Here is a 16,933-nt window from a genome sequence, read left to right as displayed (position 1 = left end):
TTTAAAAAAAAAAAAAAAAGTGAATGTAAAGTTACTTGATCGTGTAACTAAAAAGCAGGTGTTTCCAAGTGTGCCTTCTTCAAAAGCCCTTCCGACTGCTATCTATGATAACTGATCACACAGGTGGAGAGAGTCTCACAGACAAAGAAAAGTACTCAAAAGCACTTGCACAACTATGTTCCTCTAGAGAGGACCAAGGACAAATGTAAGTAAATAACAATTCTTGGCTCAGAAGCAGAGCCTGAAGTTGCACAGATGGCTACATTTGAGCCCACAGGCATATGGAAATAATATAAAAGTTCTTCAGTTTGTTTTATGTAGCAGCAGATTAGAAAACATTATTCAAACTAAATTTGGAGGAAGCGCAGATGCAACATGAATCAGTTACAAAATTGCATTTTGGTAAGTTTATATTAATTTAGAAACATGTTGCTCTTGGTAGAGTTAGGAGAATAATTGAATGTACAAGGCATTGTAGTCTAAGCAGACACGTAGTTTTGGAAATTATTATCTAGCGAAGCCAATTGGTAGCACCAAGATGCGTAACAGACTGCTGCTGTCAGCCATCAGAATGAGGACACAGAAGCTCTGTGGTGAAAAACAGCTTTAGCAAAAGCTGAGCTGGAGATGGGGAAGGAGAGGCAATACCTATTTCTTCCTAGCAGAGAGTACCACTCTTTTTAAGTTCGTTTGCAGGATGCTAGTGAAGAGTAGACTGTTTCAGTTACTGGTAAATATTAAATGCAAGCACCACAGTTTGGGGCGGGGGGAGGAAGGGGTTGGTTGTGGGGGTTTTTCTGTTTCTTTTTTAAATAGCCCCTAGCTTATTTAGGTACTTGTTCTTCTACTTGCCTGAATGCAACTGGTTTTTATGGTTTCTGAAACCTTTGCCACTTCTAGCTCTGTCTGGTGGATTGTAGGGTCCCTGTAGGCTGCCTCCTACCATGCCAGTGGGAGTGGAGCTGAGGTCTGTGTTGGCTGGTGGACAAGACCCGGAGGTGCGGCTCTCAGTAGGTCCCATGGATGCGCCGTGTTCTGGGGTATTAGGCTTTGGGGGCAGAGGAACATAGCGTTATGTTCTCTTAACCTGTCAGCTAGACTAGAACATAACGATATTGTGGCAGTGTAGTCTAAACTCCTCACGTGAGAGATGCCCGATTCGTACAGGTGTGATACAGCACGCTCTGCTTGCTGGTAGTACTTTGTGTGCAGCAGGTTCTCCGCGGCCCTGAGAGCATTTCTCCATCTGGCTTCTCTGCTCGGGGCACGCTGCAGAGACCCCCAGCTCTGCTTGCCTGGTCTGTCCTGCTGTCAGAATCCCTTCAGCAGCAAAACCCTATGCAAAGCCTGTAGAAAAGAAATTCATTCCAGAATGGTTGTTTTCCTTTCAAATCTGTACTTTCAACCTTGCCTAAAACAAGTGCTTTTGCACCCAAAATGAAGTTTGATTTTCCTTCCATCTTGCTGCCTAGGCAAACGTTTGGCTGCCCCCCACGTGCCTCCTTCACATACAGGGCACAGCTGCCTTTTCTCTTGCTCTCAAAAGGGTCTTGACAATCCAAAAGCAAAAAGTGTTTGCATTGATTTTCTCTCTCGGCAGATCAGATCACATTGTCCTTTCCTCCTTATTATAATTTTTTCCCCCACTCTACAAGGCCAAAATATTTCCTGTTTGCCTCCCCTTCCATTCCTCTCCCAGCCCTATGTTTGGGCTCTGTAGAACCACGTTTCCAGCTGCAAGTGCATTGGATTCAGCTTTGCCTTCAGTCACCGTCTTTCTAAATATTCACTCTTCTATCAGTCTCATTAATCTCACACAAATCTCACAAAAGCGATATAGGACAAAGCTGTACACCTGCAGCTTGCGCTCTCTTTCTCCCCCTCTCCCTCTCTATGCAGCCTCTGTAATTGCAGGCTTGTCAGTCTTGGCTTCAGTGTGTAGCAAAGAAAGTCTATCCCAGTTTTAATAAATATTTGACAAATTAGTGCAGCAGAGGAGTCACATTGGATGTTAATAAACATTTGATGTCTTGTTCAATAAATGTTCTTTGAATTTCCACCAGCTTTTATTTTCACTGCTTGAAAAAAGGAAGGAAATAAATACAAAAGGAAAAAAATGCTTGAAAAATACCAGGGAACACACAGCTATGCCTGACAGTCTCTCCTGGACTGTATTGTTTTGCTTCAGTCAGTTGACACTATTTAAACAGGTTTCCTATTTAATAAACACAAGGGCACTGAGATATGTTTTCTGGATCCTTTTCCTAGATCTGCAATCCCAGCGAAGCAAGGACTTTGATATCAGCAGAACTTTCTTCTTGCTAAAAATCCACTGTGAGAACTTGTCTTAATGCTGAAAATTTGCTTTAGTCGCTGCTGATTTTCTTGTAACTCAGCTGAACACTGACCACATCTGGACTGCAAATAAAAAGCCCTTTGTCTTCAAGACATGGCAGCCTCCTCATCCGGCGATGCCCTCTGTCCTTCCCTGTCAGATGATCAGAGGTGCGTTAAATTAGTCGTAGCACCCTGGAAAGCTGGAAGGAACATAAGGTTGGGTTTTCAGCAGAAGCAGCAGCTGTGCCCTCTCTGATACAATGAATTAGTTTTGGTGCCATAACTGTAGTGTTATTTTTCCTACTTGCATGTGGACTGTGGCAGGACCATCTTTTGGGAAGCCACCAGAAAAAGCAACTCCAAAGACAGAGTGTCTTGGATGACATTACTATACTTATATTCCTTTACAATAATAGCAAGCCAGTCACAGCAACACTGCCAGATGCCACCACAGGGATGTGGACGGAGTTTTGAGCCAGTTTCAGAGCAAGGAAGCAGCTGTGGTTACTCTGCATCTACCTTCAGTTTAGCTATGAAATCCTGAAGATCTCGGGTGTTAGAAGGCCCATAGCAGGTTTGTAAGAGTCAATGCAGTGTTCCCAGTTGGCTGGCCAGTTCTCTCCTAGGTATTGTCATCTGTTTATTGCGGTTGCCCCTGTGGTTTCACCTCTGTGTGTCATTCTTCGCTTGCTCATGAATGAGGTCTCTTATCAGTTCCTAAATATTCTCAGAACAAGGCCCTGAGCCACTGTCCGTTTAATAAAATAAAAAAAAAAGGTTCTGACAGCAAGCCAAGAGCATGAGCAGGCCCCCGTCTTTCCTATGGATTTAGGTTCTGTACATGTAACTGTTCTTCATGCTTGTTTTGTAACACTGGTATTTGTACAACGTCCACAGGAGCAATGCAGTGATTTGTCCAGTGTTTTAAATCAACCTTGGTATATAAGTTGCATTTCTTCCTTCTATCAGGAGATATTTTTAAAATTTTTAATAACTGCAAAAATAGCAGGAAATCAATTAAATGGTGTTTACCCCATAGGGGTTGATTCCTACTTGATGTTTGCAACCTGCTCATGCTAATGAAGATGTTTTGTTCTTGACTCAGAGTACAGTGGACAACTGACATCTCAGTAGCTCAAAATTAGCGCTTTTTGGACACAACTGGGAGCGGAAGCCAAAGAAAACTCTTCATGCCACAATTATCTGTAGAGATTCAGACAAATAACTCCTAGCAGGGATGATTTGCCATTAGGCAAGCAAAGCAGGACCTTTACAATTCATGAACGTTTCCTTTGCATTTTTTTTTTCCTTCGGTAGGTACCCAAGGCAGCCTAACAAGTATTGCAGAAGGAAAAAATAAAGAAGTAATGCTAGAAATAGGTCTTTTTATAAACCACTTAGAAATTCTGGCATCTTTAAGGTATGCATTACTATGATGTGGATGTAACTGATGAGAGAAGAGCCAGGGACAGATTGTGCATAAAAAGCTGGAGCTGTTTCACAGAAATGAATAATGTATACAGAAAAATGGATAGAACTATGGTTGGAGGGTGAGCAAACTGCTGACCCACATGCACACCTGAGTGAAGTGTGATTTGGTTGGTCTGTGTCATATTTTAAATGGAAGACCAACATATTTTGTGGGGGAAAAAAACAAACAAACAAACAAACAAACCCAACCCAAAACATCCCAACTGTTTTTTTATACTCTCTACCACCCTGATGCTGTAAGAAAAAGATTACAGCCTCTCCTTTCATATAATCCTTACTCAAAGCCATTAAGTTTTATCTTTCTTCACTTTCCTCTTGAGAATAAGCATCTTTTGCCACTAGGAACCCTAAGTTTAGCTCAGCATACATTCAATTTAGACTGAGGAGAAAAAGAGGCATGTTTATCAAAGTTCTGAGAAATGGAAGAGAAAGTAAGTACAGTCCTTGAATCTGAAGACACTCTTAGTTTGTGTATCTTGATTTGTTTAAAAAATCATCAGCTATGGAAAAATAGCTATCTGTTGTGGTTTAACCCCAGCCGGCAACTAAGCCCCACACAGCCACTCGCTCACTGCCCCACCCCTGGTGGGATGGGGGAGAGAATCAGAAGAGTAAAAATGAGAAAACTCATGGGTTGAGATGAAGACAGTTTAATAGGTAAAGCAAAAGCCGTGCACACAAGCAAAGCGAAACAAGGAATTCATTCACTGCTTCCCATCGGCAGGCAGGTGTTCAGCCATCTCCAGGAAAGCAGGGCTCCATCACACATAACGGTGACTTGGGAAGACAAACACCATTGCTCCCAAGGTGTTCCCCCCGCTTCCTTCTTCTTCCCCCAGCTTTATATGCTGAGCATGCCATCATATGGTGTGCAATACCCCTTTGGTCAGTTGGGGTCAGCTGTCCCAGCTGTGTCCCCTCCCAAGTTCTTGTGTAAGCACTGCTCAGCAGTAACTAAAACATCTCTGAATTATCAACACTGTTTCCAGCACAAATCCAAAACATTGTCCCATACTAGCTACTGTGAAGAAAATTAACTCTACCCCAGCCAAAATCAGTACAGTATCTGAGAAAATAAAGGAGATGAGTAGCTATCAAAATCCTCTCAGCTTCTAAACGAATACTTCCAAGATTAATGCTTCATGAAGAAAAAAAAAAAAAGTTTAAAAAACTGTGTTCACCATTGCAATCATAAGATTACAAGATGGTTTGACTGCAGTTAGTTAATGCCTACCACATTCTGCTCTGTGCATAGTATGAGTATATCTGACCGTAGATTAGCTTTGATTCAGAAACACTAGCAGTGCTATACCCTGCACTACACAGTTGTTCATCCAGATTTTCCTGGCAGCCTCTATCTGTGAGGTCCTGCAAAAGGCAGCTATCTTCAGATCAGCCTTCTGCCTTGGTATGGTTGTGTGTGTGGTCTGAGCAAGTGCCTGCTTTTAAGGGAAATCCTGCTGAATGCTGTTAGAAACTGTGTCAGTGTGTTTTTATTTGACATGCTTTGGCCGCAATATTTCTGTATTGCATTGTAGTATTTCAGCATCATCTGATCCTGAAAGAATCTATTCCAAGCCAGAAAAGTGTCGTGACAAGCCACAATGTGTGAACACGGGTTGCAACACCCCTGGGCTTGGAGACAGGAGGGGCAGGAGGGGATGGAGGAGCAGGCGGGACCCCGGGCAGCCTCCCCACCTTGCCAAGAAGGGCTTGGTGCCATCGGAAAAGGGGCCACAACTCATGAAGGGGGGCATAAACCTTTAGTGCCTGCAGTTCTAAATCCACATGCCACTTTTCATTCAGAGCACCTGTCTTTTGCCTTGGCAGCAGTGAAATATATCCTTCATTTGATGCCCCAAAAGTGCTGTATTTAGCAGAATTTTAGGCATCTGTCTTAAAGTGTACCCTAATAATAGAGGTTGCAAGAAACAATGACAGAAGTAGCAAAGGAGGGCTTGGACGTTATTTAGTGCTACGGTTTTGTTTTATGAACTAGTATATATTGAGGGAACTGGGGTTGTTAGAGGGAACTGGGGTTGTTTAGCCTGGAGAAGAGGAGGCTGAGGGGAGACCTTATCGCTCTCTACAACTCCCTGAAAGGAGGTTGTAGTGAGGTGGGGGTTGGTCTCTTCTCCCATGTAGTTAGCGATAGGACGAGAGGAAATGGGCTCAAGCTGCGCCAGGGGAGGTTTAGGTTGGAAATTAGGAAAAATTTCTTTATGGAAAGGGTGGTCAAGCATTGGAACAGGCTGCCCAGAGAGGTGGTGGAGTCACCATCCCCGGAAGTGTTCAAAAAACGGGTAGACGTGGCACTTTGGGACATGGATTAGTCTAGTCTTCCCTTGATTGGTTTAGTGTGGACTTGGTGGTGTAGGTTAATGGTTGGACTGGATGATCTTAAAGGTCTTTTCCAACATAAATGATTCTATGATTCTATGATATCCTGCTTGTTTGAGCATGCCAGGAGCCGGTGTTCAAGAGAGATGCTCTGTGAACTCAGAGGTAGGGCTGTAAGAGGCGATTGCAGAACTGCTGCCTTGTGGGGGAGGATATATTGCTTGGAGCAATGTGTTTCAGGAGTCTGTCAACCAGAGATGATAGGGGAAAATGAAGATGAGCGTGCTTTCTGGGAAAGTAAATCTGGGAAGGAAAATAAACCTGTCAAAGAGGAAAAAAAAAGTCTAGCAATTGTTGGTGGGGGAAAGTAACCTAGAGACCGGGAAGGATACTGAAGAAAAAAAGATGGTGCCATGCAGCTGAAAGAGATAAGAGAAAGACAAAGGGAGAAAAAAACCCAGGAGTCAGGGGAGAAAAGGGAAGAAGGGAAAGACTTCAGAGATTTATGGGCATTATACACCTGAAATTTATTGGTTTGCCATTTGTCAGCTACATCTGGGAAACAGTTTGCCTTTAGGCACTGGCCATTGTAGAAGTAGACTTTTAGGATAGGATTTCTCCCTCCAACCCCTATAAACTAATGTTAAAAAAGGAGACTTCATGGGCTCTTTGATTTTGATACGTTAATTCCACCCATGTTTATCATTGAAGATACATTTCCACTAACAGCAGTACCTGAATTAAAGGTGCTGGAAGGATTCCAATGAAAGGGCAATATTCGGAGCCAGGAATGATTTCTGCAATGCACCGGTCAGGGAAAATGGCATTAAGATGCATGCAGGTTGCAGAAAGGCTGAAATTTCCTGTGCTAGGAGACCAGGGCAGGAGAAGACAAAATGACTGGATTGCAATATTGCATTTTAAAAACTTAATTCCGGCTCCTTGCTGGAATTTGGCTTAAAGCTCATGACTTTGGGAACTTGGCCAAAGAGTTAATGTGTTGGTTTAAAAACAAAAAAGGTGCGTAGGGGGCAATGGAGGGGAAGAGTGACACATGCACAGCCGAGCCTTGGACAGAAGGAAGCGTGTCCGTTCTGGCGCATTTCTAACCCTTCCCTCACTGTCGCCCAACCACCACTCCATCAGGATCTTCTTCTCCTGCCTCCCTCACTTCATCACCTCCAAATGGTGCTCCCTGATAGTTACGAGTGGGGAATCAATCAGAGGCTCTGCTCCTTTCAGCAACAGGTACTGGAGGCCACGGGGGGCTGTGATCTGATTAAGGCATTGTTGAAAAGAGCTTTTGCCTTTCATCTGAAACCACTATCCTCGAACTAAATCAGTGGGAGCAGGTGAGCAGTGCACGTACTGCTACGCAGGCTCTGCAGGTACCGGAGAATCTACATCTACAAAAAGGAATTTGTCTTTTAAAGTGCATACAGAGCTACGAAGTAGGCTGTCTCGCTGTACAGTGCATAGTCAGCAATAGTCACATCCAATATATTATTAAAACATGTTATTTCTGTTTTACTCAAACAACAATTTTTAAACTATGTCCTATAATAAAGCCAGACTTTCAAATGGCATAAAATACTTCACAATTTTTTTTTCTGCTCTCACTGTTCTACACAAATGCAAAAGCAGCTAAGTTTGTTCCTTCAGTTTCAGCATGCAGGACAGGTTTGTAGAGGGTCTTATCCTGCATCCTTAAGTGTAGTAAAATTTTTATGTCATTGTTTTGAATTAAATCCTGTAATTTAATTTGGTGGGTATTTGCAAAAGGTCAGATCAATGTCAGTAGTCTCAGCACTGTTCCAGGAACAGTGCTACTTTATAATGTGGCAGGCAAAACATTGTTTCTATGGATTTTGCATAAATAGTGTTTAGAATTTTTTTTTTTTAATTTCCTGTCTGTGGACAAGCTGGATGCAAAAAAAATAATAGCCAAGGTTGTGTGCTAAGTTGTACGGGTAAACCACTTCAGGCAATAACTGAGTGCAGAACATGCATCTGGGTGCCTGGAACTCAAACTGTATTTCCAATTTAAAATCATTCTGTAAAGAGATCAGATTTTCCTGATTAAAAACCTTGAGAGGGGTTATATTTAATATCCACATCTACATTCCACACTGTGCTCAAATTTAATCTCTGTCTACCAACAATTTTTTTATCCAACAGGATATTTTCACAAAACAAAATAAATGATATAACTTCTCCTGCTGAGCTCCACAGAGCAAAGGGCATGACCTGAACACCCACACTCACCTGTGCACTGAACAGGAAAGAGACTGGATTCCTTGCTCAATAAAACACCAATAATTACATCATTCAAAGGATTTTTTTCTGTGTTAGGTCTGTTTACAAATATGTGTAGTTGGAGAAAATAGTTGTTCCACAGTTTAGAAAAACTGTATTTTCTGACAAGGTCTTTTAGCCTTGGCTTATTGTGTCTGCTGTTTCTGCCTTTCTACGTCCAATGGCTTCCATTTCCATGTAGGCAGTACCATGCCAGGAGTGACTGTGTATATATTTGTGAAATGTATGACTACCGTGGCATCGTCCTATGTCTTTTGTAAAATCACCTCTTTGCCTTTATCCCAAGTACTTATCCCTGTGCTTCCCAGTGTGACAATTTCCGCATGAGCCTTTGGGGCTCACCTAAGACCCTGCCACTTGCACGTGTGGGTGCTTGCAGTTGCACAGAAGAAAGCCACTTTTTTGTGCTTGTTCTATGGGGTTTATTTAAACCAAAAATACATTAAATTATGTTAATTTAGGTTATTGCCTAAGTGAAGAATGCATTCCATCCACAAGGTCACAAATATTTGTTTTCATTTTATTAAAAAAAAAAGATGAAATTATTTTACTTAAAAGCATTATTTTCACATGGACAAGCCCGTTCTCCCCACCCCAAAATTCTTGTTTTAATTGACTGTGACACCAAAATGATCTCAACACACTCAGCTAAAATAATGTGAAAAAATGCTACAAATGTAACTGAAAGATTTTGATTATGAGGCATAGATCTCGAAGTGAAGACTGCAATACATGTATTCATGTTTGAGGAGAATCTATTAGCATCTTGGAAATTTTAAGAGATACTCAAAACTGCAGCCGAAAACTGAGCGAAACTGTTGATGTAAAGGACACAAATTTTTACAGGAGAATTTATGACAAATAGAGCATCTTCTAAGGCTTCTTCTAAAGTCCCTTATCTTCAAAGAGCCCTCTTCCTCCTTTGTACTTTCGAAGGGAAAGTGATATAAAGCTCAGACAGTGATAGCATCCATTTCCCATAAAATTCTCACTGCATTTACCGTCAGCTGAAGTGTTTCATTACCTCAGAACTAAAGCATGTTCAGCTGATGCCACAGTCACTTTCCAAGACCAGATGATAGATACTTGAATATCTGTAGGCCACTCGTTGCCTCTTCTGACGCAGCTCAGGGGGGTGCAGATGCATTCATGTGCGTGTAAGAACATTTGGAGAGTGAAGCCCCTGTTGTCTTCCCCTCCTCTTCATCACCAACCTCTCCACGTATCACAGGGGGCTTTTGCTTTGCACAGCAGGTGAAAGTGGATAGAAAACCCATGCGGAAACGCTTGTTCATAAAGCAGTATACGATGGGGTTCACACAGGCAGAAGTGTAGGACAACAAGTGGATGAAGGAGATAGGAGCTCCTGAGAGACGCTGGTCTGCTGAAGTGGTGTCAAACGCGCGCCAGGCATTGACGCTGAAGATGGGAGTCCAGCAAAGGAAAAACAAAATCACTATCACCATCAACATGCGGATGACAAGTTTCTTGGCCATTAAGTTGGCAGAAGAGCTGCTGCTTCTCACCCGCTCTATTTTGCTATGGCTGGCAGCAGAGAGCTGTTGCAATGGCATTTTCCTTTTTCTTTTGGTTTTGTTGAGGTAGCATCCATCCCCATCCTCATATTTGGCACTGCAGGTACTTATTTTTCTTTCTGTACATATAAATTAGTGCTTAAATAGTTGGAAAAACATCTCTGAACAGTGATTCAAAATACAAAATAAAGAATGGAGTCTAAATCTAAATAAATAACATAATTCATGGCTGAACAACTGCTGCAAGGAAAGCACTGGCCTACTTCTGAGTCAGTCGTGTATCAGCTGCTCTGCGTCTGCTATCTCCCAATATTGTCGTGTCTTAACGCCATACAAATTGATGCAAAAAATGGAAGAACACTGTTTGCTCAGGTATTCACTGAAGATAGTTTTCAAAATTGTATGCTTCTATCTTAAATTGACAATTTTGATTGTGGTGTTTATTGAGAGAAATGGTTCTCATCCATGGCCAGAAAAAAAATCTTGCTACTTCTATAATAAGCAAATTAGAAATTTAATGTATCCTGTCCAGAGTCTTTGCAAACAAGCCATAGGTGAGGATTTATCTGCTAGTGAATAATGGAATAACTTCAATCAACAAATGCATCTGGCAAGTTCATGACCATTACTGACCATAATGATAATTTTTGCAAATAGAAAATTTTGCTTTTAGTAGCCTCAAGACAACTACTCGTATCTTCAACTTAAAAAAAACCCCAAACCTAAATGTATTGTTACCTCGTGAAGATTTTCTCTGGCTGGCGTCAAATTTTATTCCTCTGTAGAGTTCCAAAGAAATTAGGCCATACGCAACCATCATTATAATGCCCGGTATAAGAAAGAGTATGAGTAGCTGGAAAGTGTACCTAAATAACCAAAAGACAAACTGAGACCACGGAACAGCACAAACCCAGAAAAACTCCTTCTCCAGGTGAGAACTGGGGGGCGGGGCAGGATTTCAAGATTTTTCTGAAATTTTTTCATGCTAATACAAAGCATCATTTTGAGTGGTCTGGAAATTAGAAGCTTCCCACCTCTTCTCCTCCTTCTTCCCCCAGAAAAGTACAGCAGAAGCAAGGCTATTGCGGCTGCAAAGCATCCATCACCCAAACTCCACGGGCCCAGAGGAGGTGGGCACTCCCGTAGTGCTTAGAGGGGGCAGAAGGTCTCTGCCCATCCGTGGGGCTCCCTGCTGCAACCAGATGAGAGTCAGATGCCCCGTAGCTTTGAATGATGTAAAAATTGCCTTACAGAAGGCAAATGAGCAGCTGCTGACTCTGACAGGAGCCGCTGGCACTGGCAGGCAGTACTTCAGTGAGATCTGACCTGCCAAGGGTCGTGGCACACGCGGGCAGGGACGGAGCAGCCACAACCTGGGTTTGCATCCCCGGGGCCATGCAGAGCCCCTGGGGAGGGGTCCCAGGGCCAGCCACCCCTTTGCTAAAGGAAGCAGCTTTTACTTGGTTGCACATCTGTTACTCTCCTAGGCAGCTTCTCTAGTGTGATTGCAAGTTGGGGAAATAATTCTGTTTAAATGCATTCACAAGCCTACACCTCTGCGTCTCCCCGGGACTTTGGTGCAAAATCACTAACACACCTGGGAATCTGCAACAACACCACGGAGAAGAGAACTTCGCCTTGCACCCTCCCTCCTCATCGGTACTCATACTGCCAAATACCTAAGACTACCGAAAGCATTAGTACAAATTTACTATGTTTGTGGATACACCATACCGAAGTGGTGCATACTTTAATCTTGTTCCCAGTTCCAACTGACCTTCAGTACCCAAAAAAATCTTACGTATTTTCAGCACCAGCTAAAGTGTTTAGTCATCGTGCAAAGACATAATGTTTAAGTAATATTGCTGCTTGATAGTGCTACTATTTACTTACTCTGCTGGGACATGCAGGACTTGGAGCACTGTCTCTCCCCTCATTTCTCTGTCCCTATTCTCTGTAAGTAAACTGACCCAAAAGGGTTCAGTTCTCAAGAAGGGCATTTGCAACCTCTCCAAGTTCTCATATTCTACTTCTCTGCTTCAGATGACCCTCAGACAAACAAGTTAACAGGCAAGGCAGCACACAGAGGGGCACTTGTATGTGTCTGCGTTTCTCAATGATTAATCTTCTCTGAAAATATTTAAGTTTATGTATAAATGAGTGAAACCAGTATTCCTTCTTGAAGAGTGACAGATGCGTTCTTTACAGTGGCAGTTGGGGTTTTGCAGACCGTAGTCTGCATAGACCATTGCCATGTTGGGTATCATTCCTACAACAAGGGAAAAGTCATACAAGTGTCAAAATGTAAGCAGCATAAAAATATTTTTTTTTTTTTTTTACTTCTTAAATAAGCATGATAGAAGTGTAAATGTTTGCTGTAGGTTAATACTTGATTTTCAGTAGGCTTAATGCTACCATGAAATCCTGTTTTCCACCAGATAATTATGCATTTGCTAACAAATGTCTTACCAAGACTGCTGAATGACATCATTTGGCCAAAGGAGCCGACACATATTTGCTGTGGTGTTGTTATACTTGGTAAAAGGTACCAGTTTGCTGTAAATTGGGTATGGTGACATGATAGTAAAGGAAACACACCAGGTAGCAGCAATCACTTTCAAGGCATGAGATTTTGTCTGCCAGACCCTGGACTGCAGCGGTTTGCAAATGGCACTGTATCTCTCCAAAGATATGGCAACCAGGTTGAATGTAGATACACTTACAGAGACACCTATATATATAAAATAAAGAAAAAGGTTATTCTCTGGTTTTAAAGGTTCACGTTATTTTCAAATAGTCTTGCTAACTTTCTGTAGGCGTATAGGAAATTAAAAATATAGCAAACTATTCAGAAGCTAAAATATTTACAAATATCCTGCTGATTAAGTCAGGGAAGAATGTGGGGGCAATGGGTCTGGGTCTCCAGACTGATGTTCCTACTCTGCTCTTCTCTAACTCCAGAAGTCCAAGAAAAAAAGTTTCATTCTGTCAGACCATGAAATTCTGATAACAGGTAAAGAAGACACTTTTCCTCCTAATTCTTCTCTTTGCTGTTGTGGTTTATCCACTCCACTAATTGCACTGAAATTCAAACAAGCATTTGAAATCAGTGGGATTATGCTGTTAATTACTCTTTTAACACAGAAGTTCATAGTCCCTCTTCTATTGTTTTAATTTTTTTAAGTGTCCTGCTTGACTGGTGATCTGATTTTCTCATTCAAGAGAATTAAATACGTTATCACTTTTTAAATTAGATGCTAATGGAGCTACAAAGCAGGAGAAATGAAGTTCTGCAGCAGAATCTTTGTCCTTCAAGTTCCCTTAATTTCTCTTGTTCTTATAAAATATAACTCAGTGGTCTGTATTTCTGTCACTGAGGTGCCCCGGTTTATAACTGCAAGATTATAAATATTTCTTCTTAATTTTGTCACACACTTTTTTTTCAGTGAATGAACTTTCATTTAATAGTCTCTGTGAATGTTCTAATGTGGGTCAAAATATAAATGCCAAGATCTTTACAGTTTGCTTTACACAAATTATCTGTAATTTAAAATAAGTCTTCCTACATCTTAAAGCGAAAAATTGAGCATAGGTGATGCAATGGATGTCAGTGTCTGTTTGTCAATTAAAGCCTCTGTTAACCTGAACTGCTAACATCCACATTCTGACTCATTTCATAATGAAAAACTTCATGTTGGAAAATATTTCACTGGATTTTTTTTATAAAGTAATTTACGCAGTGTGAAAAAAGAGAAAGATGACAACATTTTGGTAACGTTTTTATGGTATTTATGGCAGCAATTCTTTATAATTGTTTAAACATGGCCTTTAGTTTTATTGGTTTTATCTACAAAAAGATGTTGATTTCCCATTCGCACACTTTAGGTGTGTACTTTCACATTACATCAAAGTTCTCAAGGGCACAGGTTGAAAGGGGACCTAAGGTTTCTGTAATTAACCAAGGGTCCGCCGGTGTAGCAAAAACTTTACATAATGTTCTCTTTTTTTTTTAATAAGAAACAAGCAAATGCACAGGAAGTATTGGAAGTGAGACAAAATCACTTACAGAGACGTATATAATCCAGGCCTTTTGAAAGTCCTGGCTGCTGGCTCCACAACCAAAGGGGGCATGGCAAGGTATATAAAAGTGATGCTTCTTAAATTCAGCCTTTAAAACCGATGTCTGTATTTTGTGGTCTCCTGGTGAGCTCTGATCACACCTGGCCTGTTCTCAAAAATTGCGTGTGCTAACTTCCAGCTCTGCAAATGACACCTACTTTGGCCGCCTTTTTTTTCCATGTATCACTGCTACCAAAAATCTGGGGGCAAAACCTGCCCTTGGTGTGGACTGTACAGCCCTGTCATTTCTCATGGGTGGTCTGAACACTGCTAATAACTCTGCCAGTGACAGGTAAGCAAGCGCATGTGCCGGGTTCCTCATTAAAGCTTGATCATGCAACATACTTCTCACTTAACCTGATCCAGCAACACACTTCCGTATGTCATTACAATTAAGTGGGTGCCTCTGTGTTTTGCTGGATCAAACTGAGGAAACCAGAACCATGAAGATTTGCGCTACAAAGCTGTTTCTTCGTGATTTTGGTAATTGTTCAATGGCAGATGGAAACAATCAGCTTTTTACTGGTCTTTAATGACCTTCTCACTTATCTCATTAGTCAGTCTTCAAAATAAGTATAAACTTCCAAGACTTACCCATGAAATAAGTGGCAGTTTTGCAAACAGTGCTACCAAAAATAAAGTCTTTCAGCAGGTTGGGGATGAGGGTGAACGGCATGCAGAAAAGGCAGAGCATCAGGTCGCTGACGGCTAGCGACAGCAGAAACGTGTTGGTGACTGTTCTCATCCGCTTGTTTCTTATCAGCACTGTAATTACCAGAATGTTCCCCAAAACGCTGAGCACAAATATCAAACAATACAGCAGAATCCGAATTATCTGATGCAAATCTGAAAATTGTCACAAGGAAAAATCAGCTATGCAGTATACAGCTCATAGGCTAGTTTTATATGTTTCATCCTTTAATCAAAAGGTAAAAGCCTTTCTGTATTCAGTTTTACTAAGGTTTATGTCTTTATACCAATGCAAAATCAGTGGAAGTTCTGAAATTCTTAAACATATTCTGATCTGCCTGAATTGCATAACATTAGAATACAATACATGCAATACAATGTCCATTTGGAGAGCCAAATACGACTTCTTAAAAGCACGTTCTGCTCACACTACTTAGTGTGCACCACTCACCATGGGAGGTCCTCCTTTATGCAGAAGTAAGAAACGATACAGCAATCAAAAATATTTTAATACATGGATGATTTTTTTTCAGCCTGAGTGCTATAATTTCATATTTAATCACTTTCATGCATGGTATCAGATCAGGTAATGGCATTGTTCTTGAATTGCTCAAGGAGTAAAAATCATGTTTCTCCCAGTCCTTAGCAGAGCTGTTTACATTTTGTGCCCAATAGTGCTACTGTTTTAGTTTTCCATTATATCCAAATTTTGTTCTAGCTGAAATTTTAACTTGGAAACCCAGCAAGTACTAAATTCTTTCCTGCCTGTTTCTCATCCTAACTTATCAGCAAGCAGTTGATTTTGCACTCCCTCACAGAAAAAGCCTTGTGTAGCTGTTTCTTTCCATTGTATCTCTATTTCCTGCCTGAAAAAAACCTGTTTTTCTGTACATACCTTTAGAAGGATAAGGTGGATCATCCACACAGAAAAAAGTGTCATTCTCCAAGATGATATCACACAGGAAAGCAGTAAAATTGGTACCATTCCCGAGGAAGCTAGCATCAACTATTTCCATTATTCAGCATCCACAGGTTAGCTTTGATGAAGAGGGTGGGTTTGTAACTATCTGCCCATTCCTTCAGTAAACAAATGCATTTCTGAATGAAATCTTCGGGAGAAATACAAGAGAGGCAGTTCTGCAAGGAAGCTCTTCTAACTCTCTGTCAGGAACACCCAGCACACAGAGTCCTGTTCAGGCCGAGCAAGATTGATTCCAGTGGCACACAAGGCAGTTCAGAAAAGCAAAGCATGCGTGCACATACACGCTTACACGTATGCATGCACATCTACACACACACACACACACATATCCCCTCCGGTACTTTTTTAGATCCACCCTCTTCTCTTACTGGCCTAGTGTTGGGATTATAAACAGGCTAGAAAAAAATTACAGTATTAACCCCTTGCAGGATTGCCTCTACTCACATCTCTGCAATATTTCTCAGAGGGAGTCTGTATTGCCACGGCAAATAAATCACAACCAGTGAGTGATGAGAGTGATAAATCTGTCTCTCAACCAGCAACATATGAAGTGGTAAGAGTAGCTGAATAAAAGGGCAGAGAAGAGAAAAACATAGTGAAAATTTTGCATGCCTTACCTGAAAAGAACTCTTATCTTCACATTTTTCGGAGCAGACTGAAGACTGTGTATGCTCAGAAAAGTAAGAGTTGCTACATTTATCTCATTTGATGAAGTGCTAACTTCATACAAAAGCGCTGTACGTGCCTGATCCAAACTCCAGTAAGTCAATAGAAAGACTCGCTAATTTCAGTGTTCTTGGATCAAACCTTATGAAAGTATGATATTAGAATTGTCCGTTAATATAAGCAGAAGCCTACACATTTTCTCAGTGCAAGGACTTGTATATGACTTGAATACAAACTCGATGAACTGATAAACTGCAGCACATTAGTTACGCATTAGTGTAAAACACAACCATCTTGATTGTTTAAAAGAAACTCTTTCTTCTGAGTTCTGCTTTTTGAATACATAAACATCATCCTCTCTGGTGTTTCCACAAAGTCATGGGCTTTTAACTTCCAGTACACAGCTTGTTTATAGTCAAAAATGTAAATTAATATTATAAATGAATCCCTGCTATAG

At 41.2% G+C, this 16,933-nt stretch overlaps 1 protein-coding gene across 1 annotated transcript; it reads right to left on the bottom strand.

The window, feature by feature from the left end:
- Positions 1-9,611: 9,611 nt before the first annotated feature.
- On the bottom strand, positions 9,612-15,844 carry CCKAR (cholecystokinin A receptor). The gene is made up of 5 exons (XM_009481118.2): positions 15,724-15,844; positions 14,733-14,984; positions 12,489-12,750; positions 10,758-10,885; positions 9,612-10,138 (listed from the first exon to the last, which is right to left on the bottom strand). Exons 1-5 carry the CDS (start codon positions 15,842-15,844, stop codon positions 9,612-9,614), a joined length of 1,290 nt encoding a protein of 429 aa, XP_009479393.1.
- Positions 15,845-16,933: the final 1,089 nt, after the last annotated feature.

The sequence above is a fragment of the Pelecanus crispus genome, chromosome 4 (genome assembly GCF_030463565.1).
Source record: "Pelecanus crispus isolate bPelCri1 chromosome 4, bPelCri1.pri, whole genome shotgun sequence".
Classification (NCBI taxonomy): domain Eukaryota; kingdom Metazoa; phylum Chordata; class Aves; order Pelecaniformes; family Pelecanidae; genus Pelecanus; species Pelecanus crispus.
The sequence above is the reverse complement of the archived record's forward strand: the minus strand, read 5'-3'. Positions and strand labels throughout refer to the sequence as shown.

What these genes read in the sequence shown, in the direction of transcription:
- CCKAR (XM_009481118.2), bottom strand. Translation starts at nt 15,844, where the DNA reads ATGGAAATAGTTGATGCTAGCTTCCTCGGGAATGGTACCAATTTTACT. An exon ending in TCCACCTTATCCTTCTAAAG is followed by an intron (nt 14,985 to 15,723) that starts GTATGTACAGAA and finishes GACAATTTTCAG; the next exon opens with ATTTGCATCAGATAATTCGG. An exon ending in GATGTCATTCAGCAGTCTTG is followed by an intron (nt 10,886 to 12,488) that starts GTAAGACATTTG and finishes TTGGTTATTTAG; the next exon opens with GTACACTTTCCAGCTACTCA.